This window comes from Astyanax mexicanus, chromosome 11, assembly GCF_023375975.1.
Source record: "Astyanax mexicanus isolate ESR-SI-001 chromosome 11, AstMex3_surface, whole genome shotgun sequence".
In the NCBI taxonomy this organism is placed as follows: Eukaryota; Metazoa; Chordata; class Actinopteri; order Characiformes; family Acestrorhamphidae; genus Astyanax; species Astyanax mexicanus.
Window position 1 is genome coordinate 6,598,593 of NC_064418.1, and position 19,861 is coordinate 6,618,453.

General features: G+C 37.0%; 1 protein-coding gene across 3 annotated transcripts in view; it reads right to left on the reverse strand.

Moving 5' to 3' along the window:
• ncam2 (neural cell adhesion molecule 2) overlaps nt 1–19,861 on the reverse strand; it is a 317,305-nt gene that overhangs the window by 58,408 nt on the left and 239,036 nt on the right. For all 3 annotated transcript variants that reach the window (XM_007227883.4, XM_007227882.4, XM_007227884.4), the window contains exons 6-8: nt 16,034–16,151; nt 10,910–11,070; nt 6,079–6,224 (exon numbers count right to left, since the gene is read on the reverse strand). In XM_007227883.4, coding sequence (XP_007227945.2) covers nt 6,079–6,224; nt 10,910–11,070; nt 16,034–16,151 — 425 coding nt within the window. The remainder of the gene's footprint in view (nt 1–6,078; nt 6,225–10,909; nt 11,071–16,033; nt 16,152–19,861) is intronic.

Below are 19,861 nucleotides of genomic sequence, written 5' to 3' on the forward strand. Positions count from 1 at the left end.
GACGTGCGTTTTAGAGGCAGACAAACCCGCTGTATAGTTATCCGTGCACTGTACACAGTGTGTACCATTTCATTCACTCAAATTAAACTCACATTAAGAAGCGTTCCCCTCCGAGGTGCGTGTGATATAATAAGTAGCAGGGCATGTTGTGTCATATTTGATTAGTGAGAGTGAGTTAATGGAGGTTAGGCACAGTGACAGCTATGAAGGCTGTCTTCCTTTCGTCACTCGCGCTTTTTTTTCCGCACGCAGCCATTAATCTCAGTCATTTCCTGCTCAGCCTGTGAATGATATACGGTATACTGTAGACTACGGCTCCCGTGGATACACTGCTTTACGTAGTAGATGCTGTCTGAACACAGGAGAGACGCAGACCCTGCAGTCACATCTGAGCACCTTTCAGAAGTCATAAGCTCTCCTGGAAAACAGCAATTTGCTTGATTAATAATGACACGGCAGGAGGGAGAAGGAGGCTTGAAAGTGAAGGAGAGATAAAATACCACAATATTGAGCTGTCAAGGCACTCCTTCACTCTTAAAAATGAAGCTTCCTAAATGATTCCCGGCCTAAACGTATGACTGAACTGAACGTATGTCTCTTCCGGGATCCAAAAGCAGTTCTTCTGCCGCAGTCTCAATCAAAAAGAAAAGGTGGGGCTGCAGGTTTTCATTTAAACATGTAAGCTGGAGAACACCTGATTCCTCTTGTTTGTTCAGATGGTTTTTCTCAGGCTTCACACATGAAGTGATGAAGTGTGTGTTGTGAATACATTTGGAATAAAAGACTGCCAAAGACAACCAAATTGGTCCTTTCTGTAGAAGGAGAATAGAAACTACTGTCCTAGAGATACGTACAGTATATACTGATATAGACCTTTTTTCCATAATATGTTTATGCACTGAAACAAATGATGGGTAAAATTTAATAATAAAAAAAAGTTTTGCAACTTTCTGCATTTGCTTATTTTTAAGTAAATTTAATTTCAGATAAATTTAAGTAACTTCAACTCAGTTTCAAGACTCTGCTTCCCCTAGGCCATCTCACAGTTATTACCCTCTTCTTATTACCAATTAAAACATGGAAAAATACTGAAAAAGTCTTGTAGAGTACACCGTTGGGTTGCCAACTTGGCAGCACATTGGGGTATACACTGAAAAAAATGATGAGTAAAATTTACTTAAAAAAGTTTTGCAATCTTTTTTTTAAGTAAATTTGATTTCAGATAAATTTAAGTAACTTCAACTCGGTTTCAAGACTTAAATGTTACATAGAGTAAATAAGTGAACTGAACTTCAATCAATCCTCTCTTTTAGTAAACTTTACTTCATTTCTGCATACAATATTATCTAATTACGATTACTTAATTTATACAATATTTCTCAAATAGCTTATGATACATAATATATTATAATTGTTGAAATTTAAATATTTGTAGTTCAAACACATGGATGTCATGCAATGCATTCTTTTTACTTAAAGAAATGATTGATTTAGCAAAAAAAAAAAAAAAGTAAAGTTTACTAAAAGAAAGGATTGACTGCAGTTCAGTTCACTTATTTACTCTATGTAACATTAAAGTCTTGAAACCGAATTGAAGTTACTTAAATTTATCTGAAAAGAAATTTACTTAAAAAAAAGCTAGTGCAGAAAGTTGCAAAACTTTCCATTTTTCACCATTTTTTTTTCAGGTTTGTCCCCAATGTGCTGCCAAAGTTGGCAACCCAACGGTGTACTCTACAAGACTTTTGAAGTATTTTGGTGTTAGGTAATAAGAAGAAGTTAATAACTGTGAGAAAGCCTGAAGGAGGCAAAGTCACGTGACTGGTTGGCAAAGCTAAACACAGAAACACACAAAAATACTGTGATTTTGAGTCCTAACCAAAGTTTATTCAGAAATTGCAGCAAACATAACCACAAAAACACTCTGCACTTGTAGTTGCTTTTCTTGTCAAAGTCATTCTGGATGTTATGCTCATTTATTTCTCCTAGATCAAACAAGTTGACTAGAGGAACCAACAATATTCTCTGTTTTCTATTTATTCCAGACTGTGTGGAATAGATAATTCTACATGATAGGTGATGCTATTTACTTCTTACCTCTAAAGTGTTTTGGATCATCCATCCATCCATCCATCCATCCATCCAAACCCTAATTCAAACAAAAGTTGGGCCACTTTGAGGCAGAAATGTCTCACATTCAACAACAGATTTGTGTTTCTATGTGTTCTATGATCCTCCCAAATCAAATCTGAGCCATGTTAGGCATGACCCTATCCAAAAAATGTACCCACAAATTGGTGAGCTGAAGATTTGTGACCATGTGGCTTCATAATCGAAGGCCATGCTTTCTTCCCCACTGTTCATACACACCGATTCAGTGTTAATGTGACAGCCCAGTCTAACTTTAAGTTAGTGCCCATTATAGCAGCAAAAAAGCAATACATCTGACATTTTCTAGCCATCATCTTGCCCTGATAATGACCAGCTGAGAGCACTTCAGCGCACATTATCTTTACGATGGCGGCTTTTGCTGCCACTTAAGTGGCAGAATCTCAAATGGCTCGCTGTTCTATATGTAGTGCACTAAATAAATCACTAAAAGAGAATCTTCTCAACCCAACTAGTGCTTGTTTTAAAAAGAGACATTTGAGATTCTGCCCATGAGCAAAGATCTCTACTAGACACAAAGCAGAGTCCAAAAGATTCTATAAGATACTTAAATCTGGAAATGAAGAACAAAGGACTTTTGAAACATTTTAAATGAAAGAAGAAATAGTCAAGATTTTGATTTAATTATTGATTAAATGAAGGCAAATAATGTAAATGTGTAAATGTATTTAAATGAGTTTAATAAAAAAAGTTATTTTATTTATAAAACCATGGAAGGCTTATATCTTCCAAATGTGTTCAGATTACTCATTTGTTTACTTTACTTTAAAAAACTCAATCCTGTCTCTGAAAATGCTCATAGCTGCTACCCTATATTTACATATTTTATTTATTTATTATTTCTGTTACTGCTGCCATAAGTGTTTCTCAAATGTGTGCAATTGTTCAATGATATATTACATATTTATATCTTATATACAAAAAGTTGCTATATGTATATTCTGTTTTTAATATTTTTCACTATTCCTTCCTTCCTTCCTTCCTTCCTTCCTTCCTTCCTTCCTTCCTTCCTTCCTTCCTTCCTTCCTTCCTTCCTTCCTTCCTTCCTTCCTTCCTTCCTTCCTTCCTTCCCTCCCTCCCTCCCTCCCTCCCTCCCTCCCTCCCTCCCTCCCTCCCTAAGAACATCAGTTATTTTCCCATTATTTATTTGCTAATTTAATATATTGGAAGAACATGGAATACAACATATTGAGTGACAACATATTGAATATACCATAATCTGTTTTCTTAATCTCTATAAATAAATGTCACTTTTATTTATATATTTTTTTCATGGCTTCTATTATTATTCATGCCCCCCCTTCCTTAATGTGCCTTTTATTCCGGTGCGCCTTATGTATGAAAATAGACCAGACATTCATTAATAGTGCGCTTTATAGCCTTGTGCTTCTCATAATCCGAAAAATGCAGTAAATTGAAACAAAAAAAAATCACTGCTTACTTTGAACAGGGGTGCTACTTTTAAAGACATTTATATTAAAAAATGCAGAGAAATGAACAAAATAAGCAGTTCTACTAATAGTTTTAGATACTTGGACCCAACTGTAAATTCCCAACCTTGGATTATTTGGACATACAGTACTATCCTGTACTACACTGCATGCAGTGGAAGTGGTAAAACACTTGGGACAGAGCATTTAAGTGCATGTAACACCAAAAATGTGCTCACAAATGACAACAGATACAGATATGCCCACCAGGGATGATGTTCCTACTGTACTAAGATCAGATAGTAGTGAGTTTCTCGATCAGCTACAGTAGGAAGAGTGATATTCATAGCCTTCTATACTTTTCTACAAATAACAGAGCCTGCCTACTCAGAGTTCTCCTACTCCTATATGAACTATGGTCTATTCCTGTATCTTACATCACACTGAGCTCTAGCCATACTGAGTGATTGGGAGTGCCTCTCCCCTCCTACACCTCTCTGCATGAGCCTTCCTTAGCGTTCCAGTCAGGCAAATCTTTCCTAATCGCTTTCCGAGCAGCCGCTGCCAGATTAACAGCAACCGGGAGGACATGCCCCCAGTGAGGTCTCTATAGGCCGCTCCCTTGAAAGCCAACTCCATTTGCCTCCATTGTGGCCAGCTAACAACTGTGGTATTCATGCCACTGTAATGATCTTTGACGGTTCTTTCTCTTGTCATGTTCCTGGGCTAGCTGTCCCTGTTGCATTAAACATTACGCAGGGTCCATTCTAATTCAGCGCAGGCACGGCGCCGGCCTGTGGAGCGCTATCTCGCAGAAACTCCTAACAGCACAGGCCACGAACACAGCACGGGACTTCACTGGAGACCGCAATGAGCTCTAACAGCCGTGACCGTGATTGGTATATTTCCAGAGACCGCGGCTCACGCAGTAAACCGCGCGTGCATCAATCAAATGTCACGCTTTTTTTAACGGCTGGAAAGAAACAGGATTTGCAATACAATGAAGCCAAATATGTGGCACTGTGTGGGTGCACGGCAAACACATCCTGATGCAATGACTATAACACGATTACTCACGCTTGTCTTTTGCCCACTGGCACCAGGAAAGGCTGCATTATATTTTTGTAGGTGTTCCTATGGAACCGAGATACACTTCATATTTACTCTGGCTCACTGTGTCAGATTAGCGCAGGGATTACACTGTTTATCCAGATGCTGATACAGGTAACAATGTGCACTGCAGTTTGTCATTCAAACTAAAGTAGTAGTACCTACCGTACACTCTTCATTTTATTATAAAGACCTGTATATCTATCCATTCATGCAATTAATGTAATCAATGTAAAGAAAACCATGCAGACATTATGGTTCAGTATGCAATTATGTTTGAAGCCAGACAGGCTGTTTTGAGTATTTTTATTTTGATGCTGAGATTTTGAGGTTTCATTTCTGCAGAGAGGTTTAATTGGACTGATTTGAGCTCAAAAGACAGATGCAGTAACTCAGACAACCATTTTTTGCAACTGTAGGGATTACCAAGATGAACTAAAAGGCATTTCAGAAGGTTAAACCCTGAGGAGGATGGGCTACAACAGCAGAAGACCACTTCAGGTATCTAGGCACACTTTGCATTATTAGAATACCACACAGCTAATTTGAGTATTGTTGCTCACTGTTTGCATTTCATCATGGACACACTTTTCTTACATTATCTTATAAAGTGCATGATTACCAATACTGGTAATGGTATCAGCCTGATACCATATAGCAAGAACTCTTTTTAATGATCCAGTGAACTTTAATTGGAAGCTACATGTACACTGATATCCAACATTGCATTTTAGCAAAGCTACAGCTCTGGGAAAGATAAGAGACCGCCTAAAAATTATGGGTTTCTTTGATTTTACCAAATTGAAAACCTCTGGAATATAATCAAGAGGAAGATGGATGATAACAAGCCATCAAACTAAGCTGAACTGCTTGAATTTTCGCACCAGGAGTAAAGGCATAAAGTTATCCAAAAGCAGTGTGTAAGACTGGTGGAGGAGAACATGATGCCAAGATGCATGAAAACTGTGAATAAAATCCAGGGTTATTCCACCAAATATTGATTTCTGAACTCTTAAACCTTTATGAATATAAACTTTTTTCTTTGCATTATCTGAGGTCTGAAAGCTCTGCATCTTTTTGGTTATTTCAGTCATTTCTCATTTTCTGCAAATAAATGCTCTAAATGACAATATTTCTATTTGGAATTTGGAAGAAATGTTATCTGTATTTTATAGAATAAAACAGTATTTTCCTTAAACATATAACTATAAATAGCAAAATCAGAGAAACTGAATCAGAAACTGAAGTGGTCTCTTAATATTTTTCCAGAGCTGTATATGTCAGTTGAGATGATGAGAAGAACAAAACAACATACATTAACCCAAACCCCACAAAAGCTGTGTGTGTGTGTGCACACTGTGTGTAGTACCTTGTCTCCATCTGAGAAGCTGTATCCATCGCTGGCTCTCCTCCAGGAAATATCGGGCAGTGGTTCACCCTCAGCCTTACAGGAGATCATAGCAGCACTGCCCTCCACTGCCGTCACATTCCTCAGTTTGGTGATGTGTGGTTGAACTACATGTTGAGAAAAACAGATCAAACAATGATTACAGGGAAAAAATGCACATAAATGGTTTAAAATCAATGTGCAGAAAAGAGAACTAAGATCTTAGCATCCAAATGGCTTTTAGAGCTGTCACTCTATAAAACTATTGCTTTTATCACAGAAGTCTTTAAGAATAAATATTTTAAAGGGCATATGTAGACATATATTTAAAAAAAATAAAAGGTAAAGTGGTAACAAGTGGTAACAATGTTAATTGTGTCAACTAAGCCCTTTTAATGAATATTCATCACCTCTAGTTGCCCTTTTTGAAAACATCGGCTTTTTTTTTTTTATAAATTTACTTTGACTTTTTTTGTAATATAATAAAATATGCTTCATTAAGATCTTAATGTCTTTTTTATGAATTCATGATGGGTCTTAAAATAAAATAACTTATAATAATAAAGAAAATACATGATTTCTCCCAAAAAGTTGAAATGGTAAATATATGGTTGTTTTTTATTGTCTGACCAGATATCTTTATAGGTAGATAAAGTTCAGCAAGCTATTTGATTGGTTACTACTTTACTACTAATAACGCTTCAAATAATAAAATCCATAATGTGTCAAACTGAAGACCAACATAATTAGGAATTGAGGAATTGAGTCAAAATTAACCAATCAGGTTCTGATTTCCAGATTAGTCACATTAGACCTTCTGGAAGTCCAATATTCATCACTGGCATTAAATATGAGTTTTTCGAAAACAGGATTCAGGTCATTTTATGGAAAATGAGCAAATGCAGTGCTGTTAGCTTAGCATTAACATACTACCAGATTTTTCCTATTAATCTTAAACCATATTATATATATATATGGCCTCATATATTTAAACAGGCATTCATTTCCATTGGAAAACACTGTACACAAATTCTTATGCTTCATTGTGAACTCATGATAATTCATCTTTTGTACGGTGATGCTAATTAGCATGGTAATTGATGTGCAACAGCTACCTGCTTCAGGTGAAATGGTGTAGAAAAGGAGCTGCATGGCTGCACTTAACTCAATAAATATACATTAGAAGTGCGCTCCCACAGGGCCTTTAGTTCTGCGTAAAAAGAGCCTGATTCAAAACAGCTGAAAGCAGATTCAGATCTGTGTCGACTGGCAAAGCAAAAAGATATAAATAGTCCCTCTGAGTGCTTCAGTGTTTAGTTGGAACAAAGGATGTAGGAGAACAAATGAAAAAGTGAATGTATTAAACCTAAAACTGATATATCACTGTATTACTGTGGTATAGAGTATCAGGCAAAAGCTTGGACAAACCTTCTCATTCAAAGTTTTTCTTTTTTTCTGTATTTAATATATTTTCTACATTGTAAAACTAGTATATTCTGGTTTGTTTAACACTTTTTTGTTTAATAAATAATTCTGCATGTGTTCCTGTATAGCTTTAATATGGTCTGCAGTATTAAATTTACAGTGTAAAAAAATCACACAGATTTCTCTCCTGAAAACTGTTTATTTGGGTGAGTAAAGTGCTTCCGTTTATTTACAGTAAGCTTACATGTCTAATGTTTTACCAAGGTTAGCAGCAGCGCTAGTCACGTTAGCAGTGCTTAGTGCGAATAAATGCCACCTGACAGTGCTACAAGAAGTCAGGGCGCTATCATCTAGCAGTTCGTCCCACATAGCTTGTTTTAACACAGTAAACATGCAGTCTACAGTCCAATAAACTCACCTCTGAAAACGAGCTAAAAGCTAGCGCTGCGGTTAGCAGCTAATGCTAATACTGCTCCAGCCTTGATGCTGGAGAAACTTCACTAAAACTCCTTTATAACACTGTAATTCAGTGAAGTAGCTTCACTGCTCCCTACAACCTGACTGGTAGAATTTATACATAAGGCGCACCAGTTTATTAGGCACACTGTCAATTTTTGGAAAAATTAAAGGATTTTAAGTGCATCTTATAGTGCAAAAAATATGGTGAAGGAAAATTCTATGCTATAAAAAATGTGGAATATTCTTTTTCTATCACACAAAAAAACACTTTATTTTTCTTTTTATGATCTGTAATCTTTACAAAGTAATTGACAGAATATCATACTGAGCCTGAAATGTGGATGTGGATGGATGTGTCTACACACCTCCTATTTGGAAGCAGAACTGTCACTTGGCACGTTAAGGAGGAATTATTGCTGCTGCTGCTGCTGCTAAAGATAAATCTGAAACGCTGTAAATCTGAAGGTGTATGCTCTCATTTTGAGCACAATTCATTAGCGAGTAACGCTGATTATGATGCGTGAATGAAAACAGATCGCTAGAATCGCGTTTTTAAAACTCATTTTAGTGGTACTATAAAAAAAAATATAAAAAAAATATAGCATACAAAATAAGTATTTCAGAAGGCAATGGAGCAGATCTTTAAGGGAACAGGCTCATACAAGCATCGTGAAACTTATAAGCTCATTGGAAGCGTGTGCACGAGTATCGGCGGGGTGGGGGGGAGGGGGGTGGGGTTTGAGGGGCTAATAAGACTGAGTGTGTCCACGGAGCTCTAAGCACAGGCTTTGGCATATAGTTTATTACGACGAGAAACAAGTTTTATGAGTGTGGAGAAATGCATGAGATAGATACCCAGCCAAGTGGAAAAAGCCCCGCAACTCTCCAGCTGGCTGTCAGGGGTCGTAAAAAAAGGAAAGTTACAACTACGTTTCCCATCACCCTTTGCAAAACAAAACTCCCATCCAATAACTAGGTTTCATTTAAATGAGCTCTTTGAAAAATACCCTTTGCTTGCACATCGAAAGGATTCTGATGACTACAGAATAAATCTCCATACATTTACATGAGCAGACAAGGTGCTATCTGAATAATCTGTGGGAATGCTGGCAGCTTCACGAAAATCTAAATTGAAATTCTTGCCCATAAAGAAAGTGTCACCCGTTTTCTGTTAAATAATTTAGCAGCCTGTTTATGGAAGGCGAGGAAGGGAAGCAGTTCACACTGGAGGGCTGGAGGTGGGAGGCTCATGGGCGGAGAGGGGTGAAGAAGAAGAGAGCAGGTCTGTCCATCAAGCCATGATCTCAATTTCCTTTCGTGCAAACAAACTTCCCTTTTTAGCTCTTTTTAGCTTGCTTAACATCACCACAATCTTAAAAATGTTTAAATGGGCTTCAAATGGTTCTTTGGGTGATACCACAGTTTAAACACTTTGTTTTAGGGGAAACAGTTCTTTATCTTTATCTTTATTTAATGGTTATTCTCGTTCACACATCTCTATTATAATATGGTTAGTAATGGGAAAAATGATCATATTATGATCAAGCAGCTTAATATTTAATTATTAGCTACAGAATTAATAACTCGTTGGTTTAGTATATATTGTGTAGTCCCACAGGGCTCTATTTTGGGGCCTATAATGATAATTATATGAAAATAATGCTTCTAATTATGAGAGTGGGCTTAAAAACAGCATCTAAATAGTTAACTCCTATGAAGCCTAGCACATATCTGACTGACTGTGCTAGCATTACCTGACTACATTTACATGCACTCAATTATCAATCATTAAGCAGTTATAATTGATTATTCAAGGGGTTGTGTGCACAACATAAACCAATTCATTGGTTCTAGTTGAAGGTTCAGAATTTACACTACATAATACAATAAAGAGAGCTTGATTTTAGGTCAGTTATTGGATTTCTTAGAACATGTATACTGTCTAAGATAGATAGTCATACAAAATAAAAGTTTTTATCACATGCTTCTGTGAGATTATGAGACTTCTTTTTTGTATTAATTAATTTCTAAATTTTGCCCCATTTTCTCCAATTTAGCTAGGCCAATTGTGCCAACCATTCAGCTGCTACTTAGCTGTATATCTTTCATTACAGGTGATGCCACAACACAAGGAGGGTGAAGACTAGCACATGCTTCTCCGACACATGTGAAGTCAGACACCCCCTTTTTTTTGAACTGCTGATGATTCAGCATTACCGAGTAGCATCATAGTGCCCTCGGTTCCAGAAAAGCGCAGCAACATGGTTCCGATACATCAGCTCACAGATGCCTCGTGCTGATCGACATCACCCTAGGAGTGATGTGGGAAATGAGTGACATCTACCTACCCAGAGAGAGCAAGGCCAATTGTGCTCTCTCAGGGCTCCAGCAGCTGATGGCAAGTGATCTCCTGATCAGAGTGGCAGCACTTAGCCCGCTGGACCAAATTTAATTATTACCTGATTCATGAAAACCCAAAATGTTCCCATTATCTGATTTCTCAAATGCATGCCCTGTCAAAATCAGATTATTTGCAATGACTTAATAATTAAGTGCATGCAAAACTAAACTCACAGTTAAAATTATCTCTCTCTCTTAAAAAATATATAAATACAACTTCCCCCTAACATTTCTCAGATCACTTTATCTGCTGATTCTGATGAAGTGATGTTTTCTACCCCCGTTTAATTTATTACTGCAATATTTAAATCATGTAGCTCTTAGATCCGGATGAAGCGTCCTAAGAGACTGTTATTCACCAAACATTTGCATCTCTGCCGAAGCAGCTTTAACAGAAACGCTGGCTCTTTTCCACGTCTCTGAAATATCATGAATAGTTTTGACATTTAACTCGGCATAAATGAACCATTATGGAAAGCTTCAACATCCACGAGCAGAGCTAAAGTGGCGTAAAGCGGAGTTCTCTCACCAAATACTTTCAGAACGATCTCCTGCTGCACTTCGCCTGCCTTGTTAGAGGCTTTGCAGGTGTAGGAGCCGCCGTCATCTTGTTTAATGTTCCGGATGGTAAGAGTGGTACCTCGCGCCCTCATTACGTACTGCTCCGACTCCTGCAGCTCCACTCCTTTCCTAACAGACCAAACACACACAGTCACACGTCAGCTTGCCACAGGCAAATACCAAAAAAAACGGAGAAAAAAATAGTATCTGAGAAAGAACAAAGAACAAAGAGAGGAAGAGGAGAAAAACGCTCAATGGTTAACTAGCAGAAACAGCAAAACACATAAAAAACATGACTTATGTAGCAAAACATCACATTCCTCATTTTGTTTCTTCACTTATTACTTTGTTCAGGCAGAGAAAACACACCTATAAGCAGAGCTGTATAGGAAAAGGTGTGCCGGGGAGATTCAGTGCCGGGGTAATTGAATGTTTTGCAGGAGATTACAGCAGGGGCTTTAGACTGTCATAATGCCGGGCACGGACCGAGCGGAAATGAAATCCGTTTTAAGGAGTGGGCCAACAGGAAGTGGAGACGAGGAAACCGAATCTCAGTCAGGCCAGAGAGAAAGAGAACGAGAGAAAGAGAACGAGAGAAGGAGGCAATTATAGAGAAGAATTTGAGATATCCTAAATGATTTAGGTTCAGGTTCAGTCTCTATCGTAGCTCCAGTGCAGTGGCTCTGCCATAAAACAGCTATAAAACTAGTTAATGAACCATTATCAGAATATAAACCATTAAATCAAGATAACAGAACTCTTTAAAGAAATTCTAAAAAGCGTTTAAAAAGAAAATTTTACCTCAAAATATCTAAATAATGAAACGTCTACAGTGTTAAAGCCGCTGGGAACACGTTTGATATATTAATTTAAGATAGATAATACTAAACTTCGATTAAAAATAAGCTTACAGGAAAGTTTAAAAAAGAAATATGATAAAGCACTTGCAAGCCATTTAAACCAAGCTGAACTGTTTACATTTTTGGATAAAGTTATCCAAAAGCAGTGTGTAAGACTGGTGGAGGAGAACATGATGCCAAGATGCATGAAAACTCTGATTAAAGGAGGAGTTATTTCACAAATATTGATTTCTGAACTCCTATACTTTATAAATATAATTTGGTTTTCTTTGCCTTATTTGAGGTCTGAAAGCTCTGCATCTTTTTTGTTATTTCAGCCATTTCTCATTTTCTACAAATAAATGCTTTAAATTACAATATTTTTATTTAGAAATTGAGAGACATATTCTTTGTAGTTTACAGAATAAAACAACAATGTTCCTTTTACTCAAACATGTACCTATAAATAGCAAAATCAGATAAACTGATTCAGAAGCTGAATTTAAAGTTGATAGTAGAATACAATACAATATAAAAAAGATACAACTATAACAAGTTTTTGGAACCATTTCATCTACCCACTTCCAGTAAGAATCAATATACTCCTACTGCAGCTTATTATTAACCAATCAATGTTGGTAACCTGAATTCTGTCTGTGCTTACTCAGAAACCCAGTCGATCTCTGGCCATACAACAATAAATACAGCATTATGTTTCTTATGTACAGTGATACAAAACAGTAAAAACAAACAGAAAGAAAGATCCACATGCTGATAAGAGTATATATATATATATATATATATATATATATATATATATATATATATATATATACAGTATGTATAATTTTACTATGATCAATGTGGACATGAACACGGTGCCATTACTCTGTGGAGACAGAGCTGCATGGATCCGCAGGAAAAGATAAGCCATCCATGTGTAAGTGGATTGTTCCTATATCCCGATCTAAACAGTGCTTTACTGAGCACCACAATGAGACCACATTTCTATACAAAATCAACATTTTCAGTTTAATATTTAGATTTTGAATCCAAAGATCACTCATTACATCCTATATGTGAATAATAAATAAATGAATGAATGAATGAATAAATAAATAAATAAATAAATAAATAAATAAAGTACATACGAAGATATAATCTTGAAAATAATCAAAACCTACAAGCACAATGAGATAACACTTAAAGCAGCATTCCTGAGAATCAGTATTTCTTGTGTCTGTGTTCCCCCTACAGCAAAGAAGCGTAATCTGTGCTTTGTGTGACCTCTAAAGAACACACTTTACACAGGCTTTTTTGGACAAGCTAAGGAAAACACGATCACCTCTGAACGTCAAAAAAGCATGTGCAGTGATGTAGAAGAGTAATATTACAGGATTTTACACAAATATGACCCAGGCAAAGCCACGTTTCACAGGTTTGAAAAAAAAAAAAAACCACTTTGTCTTGTCTACTTCAACAGACTTACAAATTTACAGACTACAGAGTAGCCATGAAAAAAAGAGCTTTACTCTCATTATTACAGATCAGGGGAGCATCACAATCATTTTGAAGCTGCTATTTTAAAGTAGACATGCAACATTACAATGATGCTTAAAATTACATGTTAAATTTCAGTTTTCAGTCACTGTTAAGTCGCCATTCTAGCTTGAATCATACTTAAAAAATGTGGAATATTAAACGGATAAAGAAAAATGGTGGGTTGTCTCTATACCGTCATTCTGAATGTACTTCCAGTAAAACACACCCAACCAATGAACTTATGAGGGATGTGTTCTTATTGGGACACAATTTGTTTTCCCAATGGGTCCACCTCTTCATCACAGTCCACCTTAAACTCTTAATCTAATTACGTGGGCAGTATTCACTTCCAGTTGGGTCCCATCAACCAACCCTGATGGAGCGGCCCAATCACTGACATCCACATGTCAGGCAAACATGGAACCCATGTAAAAAGCGTTCAGGTTCTCTGTTAACAACATGAGCATGATATCTAGGTATATAAATATCGTAGAGTTAAAGGTCTCATATTGGATATAATAAGAGTAATTACAATGCAGCCTTAAACACATTGAAACAAGTAGCTGAAATAGCATCATAAAGCAGTTCACAAATAATTCACACTTCAAATTCCCAAAGTAATACGCACACAGCGGCGTATTTAAATAAATAAATACAAATAAGAATTGAAAATAAAATTAAAGGGCAGGTTTCAACAGGCGTACTGTAATTGGCGGTGCTGTTGTCATGCCTCGGCGTTCACTTAGCACGTTGGTTAGGCTCATTCATTAAAGGTCAGTGTGTGCAAGTGCTCGGCACAGATCGGATTCATCGCGCTCGCTCCCGTCTCAGCAGAGGTAATTACAGTGATTGAGGGCCTGTAATCAACACGTTGGGCCGCCTGTCACTCAAAGCCCACGCATTAGAGGTGAAATAAATGTGTCCACTCAGAATGTGTCATTAAGGCCACTGCGCCGCGACTCAGCACTTCTTTTTCCTCACTTTTCTAATGGAGAATTAATTCTGCAAAACTTTTACTCTCTCAGAGAATTTTCTTTGTTTCCCAGGTGTGCAACTGATATCACACGTTATAACACTCCCTCTTGTCTATTAGTGCTTGAATATACTTAAAAAAATTAGCATTTCTTGCTCCTGTGTTCTACCTACAGCAAGGAAGCTCAATCTGTGCTTTGAGTGACACCTAAAGAACACACTTTACACATGCATTTCTGGACAAGCTGAGAAATACAAGATCATCTTTGAAACTCAAAAAAGCATGTACAGTGATGTAGTAGAGTAATATAAAAGTATTTTACACAAATATGACTCAGGCCATGACGTGTTTTACATTTTTCGCAAACTTTGTCATTTATTATTTATTAATGCTTTAAACAACACCTAAAGAACACATTTTACACATGCATTTTTGGACAAGCTGAGAAAAACAAGATCAAGGAAGCGTAATCTGTGCTTTGAGAGACATCTAAAGAACACACTCTACACATGCATTTTTGGACAAGCTGAGAAAAAACAAGATCATATTTGAAACTAAACAAAGAATGTGCAGTGATGTAGTAGAGTAATATTAAAGGATTTTACACCAATATGAAACAGGCCATGATGTGTTTCACAGTTTTTACAAAGTTTGTCATTTATTACTTATTTAATGTAATTGAGTGACACGTTGGGCCGCCTGTCACTCAAAGCCCATGCATTAGAGGTGAAATAAATGTGTCCACTCAGAATGTTCGCCGCGACTCATCACTTCTTTTTCCTCACTTTTCTAATGGTGAATTAATTCAGCAAAACCTTGACTCTCTCAGAGAATTTTCTTTGTTTCCCATTGGTGCAACCGATATTACACATATATAAAGCAATCCCTTTTGTCTATTAGTGCTTGAATATACCTAAAGAATCAGCATTTCTTGCTCCTCTGTTCTACCTACATCAAGGAAGCTTAATCTGTACTTTGAGCGACACCTAAAGAACACACTTCACACATGCATTTCTGGACAAGCTGAGAAAAACAAGATTATCTTTAAAACTCATTTTACACAAATATGACTCAGGACATGATGTGTTTCACAGTTTTCGCAAACTTTATCATTTATGATCTATTACTTATTTAATGTAATTAAGCGATTGAGGGCCTGTTATCAACACGTTGGGCCACCTGTCACTCAAAGCCCACGCATTAGAGGTGAAATAAATGCGTCCACTCGAAATGAGAATGTGTCATTTAGGCCACTGCTCCGCTACTCAGCACTTCTTTTTATTCACTTTTCTAATGGAGATTTAATTCAGCAGAACTTTTACTCTCTCTGAGAATTCTCCTTGTTTCCCATGTGTGCAGCCTTTCAGTGCAGTTCTACATACTTTATTTCGGGTTGAATTAGTAGAACAATACAATAAGCGTAGGTAAACAATGAGGCCAATACAGGATCTGTTTATTCTCACAGCACTGCAGGAGGAAACGGCTGAGCTAAGGGAGCTCATTTTGTTGATGATTTCCTTGGTGAATTTTGTCCTCTTTGTTTTACTGATCACAAGACTAAACATGCAAACTCAGCCAAACGAGAGGAATTTCTTACTAAAAGGTCTTACATTACTACAGTAATGTACATTACTACAACATAAGCGCAGTAAATAGTCCTTGTTCTTGACCTCTACCTTCTACAGAGTGCAGAATGCAACTGTAAACTTCTGTACGTGTTTCATGCAGTGAGTTTTACCTGTGCCAGGTAACGTCTGGTTCAGGAGAGCCATAGGCCCTGCAGGTGAATGTCACCGATTCGCCATAGTCCGCTGTCGCATTGAAGGACTGCTGGGGCACGGACAGCACTGGTGGAACTGTTGGAGACGGAAACACATTACATTAACTCTCTAACTCTTGGTACACAACTCAAAAAACAGCTATAATTTCCAGCATTTATATCATTTATATACTCCTATACAGTAATACATAATAATATTATATGTATTCAACTGGTACATCAGTACAGACCACAGCACAGTCAATAGTCAAGACCTGCAAAGATTACAATCACTTCAACAGCTCTAAAAAATTAGGAAAAGTTCACTAGTTTGGTTAAATTTAATTAACAGCAACATACAAAAAATGGGCACTTGTGAAGTAAAATAACGTAAGGTGATTAAGAATTTAATTTATTCTTTATAAATGGTCAATGTTCTTAATGTATTAGCATTGAAATAATGTAATCATTCCATCTGTTTTATTTCATCAAAGAAGCCAAATAAAGGAGAATGAGTTGTGTTTTCTCATAAGTCTCATAAGATTTTTTGACTGTTATTGAAAGTTCCTTAAGCCACTGTTTTTTTTGTACAAATTAATAATTTAAATCAAGCTATAAATTAAGTTTTAAGTTAACATATTCGGTAGCTGCTGGTAATTGAATTAGGAGGAGAATTGATGGTATTGTTTAAAAGATTACAGTAAATAAAAAAAAAATACATATAATTTTACAATAAAGTTGAAAGAATTTGTATTGTAATGATACTAAAAAAAACAACAACAACCATGTGACACTCTGATTTACTTCAGTGAAATACAGACACTTGTCATATTTAATTGATTAACGTTTGCTTTGTCCATATATCACAAATTTCCCATTAACCACCACTAGGATTTTGTCTTCGACCCTTATTTTACTTTACATCCTACAGTACATTCTCTTAGATTTAGTAAATTCCAATCATTATTATTATTGTTAGTTCATGTTTCTGAGCGTGGTTCAATACATGAGTATTGCAAATGTTTCATAATGGTAAAAATATTTTAACTCCAGTGCATTTCTAGTGAGATATAAAGCATGTCTCTCTCTCTAATACAGCATTCTGTTACAGTAATATGGATATCCACCTGAGACATAAACTCCTTGACAACAAATCATCCAAGAATATAGGTTCCCCCTCCCTTCAGCTGAATCACTCCTCCACAAACGGACAGAAACAAGAGGGAAGAAAATCATCTCTAACTCCAAACATGCTGCAGAGATTTTTTCCATTTGTTATCTTCTGGGAGGCTTGATAGACCTCTGCCTACTGTAAAACCTTCAAAACTGTTTTAGAACCCAGGGAACCACTCGATTTCTGACCAATGATTTTATTTTTGTGTGCACAGTACTGACGGTTGTCAATCTGGCCCTTAAAAAAAAAATAATTGAGAGGAAATCGAGCAGTGCCTTTGTTCTAAAGGGGTTTAAAGACTTTTTGTAGGGGTTTGTAAACTATTGGTGCCGTGACCCAGAGGCACCTCATCTCTATATGCAATAATTGGACGTTTATAGAAGTTTTGAAGTTTGAAGATGTTTTTTTTTTTATAGAAGTTCATTTGAAGCCGATGTTGAATCAGTAGTCTGGTTACCTAAGCTCGATGGAGGAGATTAGATGTAGCCTTACTGAATTGCTAAGGGCAGATTCAGCATCTGCAGATAGTGGTATGCTCTGCATTATGCTGAAAGAGGGCATTTAAAGGAGACTTGAAACAGATGCTAGAGTTCAGTATTCCTGAAGATTTAGATTGAATAACACTGAATAAATTACTATAAAACTTCACACTACCAAAACTATTTTCAGCCATTTGCAAGTCAAAAACTAAATCACATCTGATCATACTCTGACACAGCCCCATGTTACCTCCTTGCACACCATCTTTACTAATACCTTTCTGATAAAGTACTACATTCTACTAAATGTTGTTGCCTGTTACATCCCTGCTAAAAAAATCAGTTCAAGACTAGCCTTTACTGTTGATTTCAGATGGCCTAATCTGGTCTTTGATGTTTAAGGTGGTTGAAAAGCTGGTCATACAGACAAAACAAAGTCATATGCTGGTAAGCTAGCTGTTAAAATGTCCCGTGTCTATCACAGTGTATGTCAAATTTGGTCATGGGCTGGTTAACCAGCTTGGTTTTGTTGGATTTGCTGGCCATCCAGTTTGTTTTTTTTGGATATGCAGGCCATCCAGCTTGGTTTTGTTGGATATGCAGGCCATCCAGCTTGGTTTTGTTGGATATGCAGGCCATCCAGCTTGGTTTTGTTGGATATGCAGGCCATCCAGCTTGGTTTTGTTGGATATGCAGGCCATCCAGCTTGATTTTGTTGGATATGCAGGCCATCCAGCTTGGTTTTGTTGGATATGCAGGCCATCCAGCTTGGTTTTGTTGGATATGCAGGCCAACCAGCTTGGTTTTGTTGGGTATGCAGGCCATCCAGCTTGGTTTTGTTGGATATGCAGGCCATTCAGCTTGGTTTTATTGGATATGCAGGCCATCCATCTTGGTTTTATTGGATATGCAGGCCATCCAGCTTGGTTTTGTTGGATATGCAGGCCATCCAGCTTGGTTTTGTTGGATATGCAGGCCATCCATCTTGGTTTTATTGGATATGCAGGCCATCCAGCTTGGTTTTGTTGGATATGCAGGCCATCCAGCTTGGCTTTGTTGGATATGCAGGCCATCCAGCTTGGTTTTGTTGGGTATATTGGTTTTCTAGCTTGGCTAGGCTGATCATGCATGTAGACCAGCTAAACCATCAAATGTAAATTACACCAGCTTGAGCTGGCCAGCCTATATTCCAAGCAACACATTCAGGATATCCTCTTCAGTAATACACAGATGCCATTATGATTGTAGCAAATCATCTTGTGATATATCAAGTATCACGTCATGATATCAAGTAAGATTGTGATATCATTACGAGATACCCTGTGATTCCTACAGCTAATTAGGTTGAAAAATGTGACTCTCGTCTAGCAAAAGTCGTATAAATCTAAATCGGAAAAAGAAACGCCTTTATACGCTGAGTTTAAAATCTACATCCAAATACATCTGTGAAGCAGATCTGCCTGCTTACTCACCAGTCGAACCCCATGCATACAGATCAGCCTCAATATGACTGTATTTAAGTCACAGTGAGAGAATGAATAAAAACATAAGGTGCTCTGCTCTTCTAAATCAATACTTCCTGTCCAGCTCAGTTTATTATACTGTGAAAGGTTAATGTGGAGAGTAAGAGGTCAGCTGGTGGGACAGTGCAGACGACCTGATAGGACCCATACTGACACTCTAATAAATCAACTGCCTGTTCACTTATTCACAGTGATCTTTCTGCATTAATGTAAGGAAAAAGGAGAAAAACACAAGAAGCGAACCTCAAAAGGAAGCTAGACAAAATACTATTGCTTATTTCCTATTCACTGGAAAAAAATAGGAGAGCACTTAAAAATGATGAGTTTATTTGATTTTACCAAATTGAAAACCTCTGTTATATAATCAAGAAGAAGATGGATGATCACAAGATATCAAACCAAGCTGAACTGCTTCAATTTCTGCACCAGGAGTAAAGGCATCCAAAAGCAGTGTGTAAGACTGGTGGAGGAGAACATGCCAAGCAAGATGCACGAAAACTATGATTAAAAACCATGGTTATTTTAACAAATATTGATTTCTGAACTCTTAAAACTTTATGAATATTATTAGCATTATTTGAGGTCTGAAAGCTCTGTATCATTTTTGTTATTTCAGCCATTTCTGCAAATG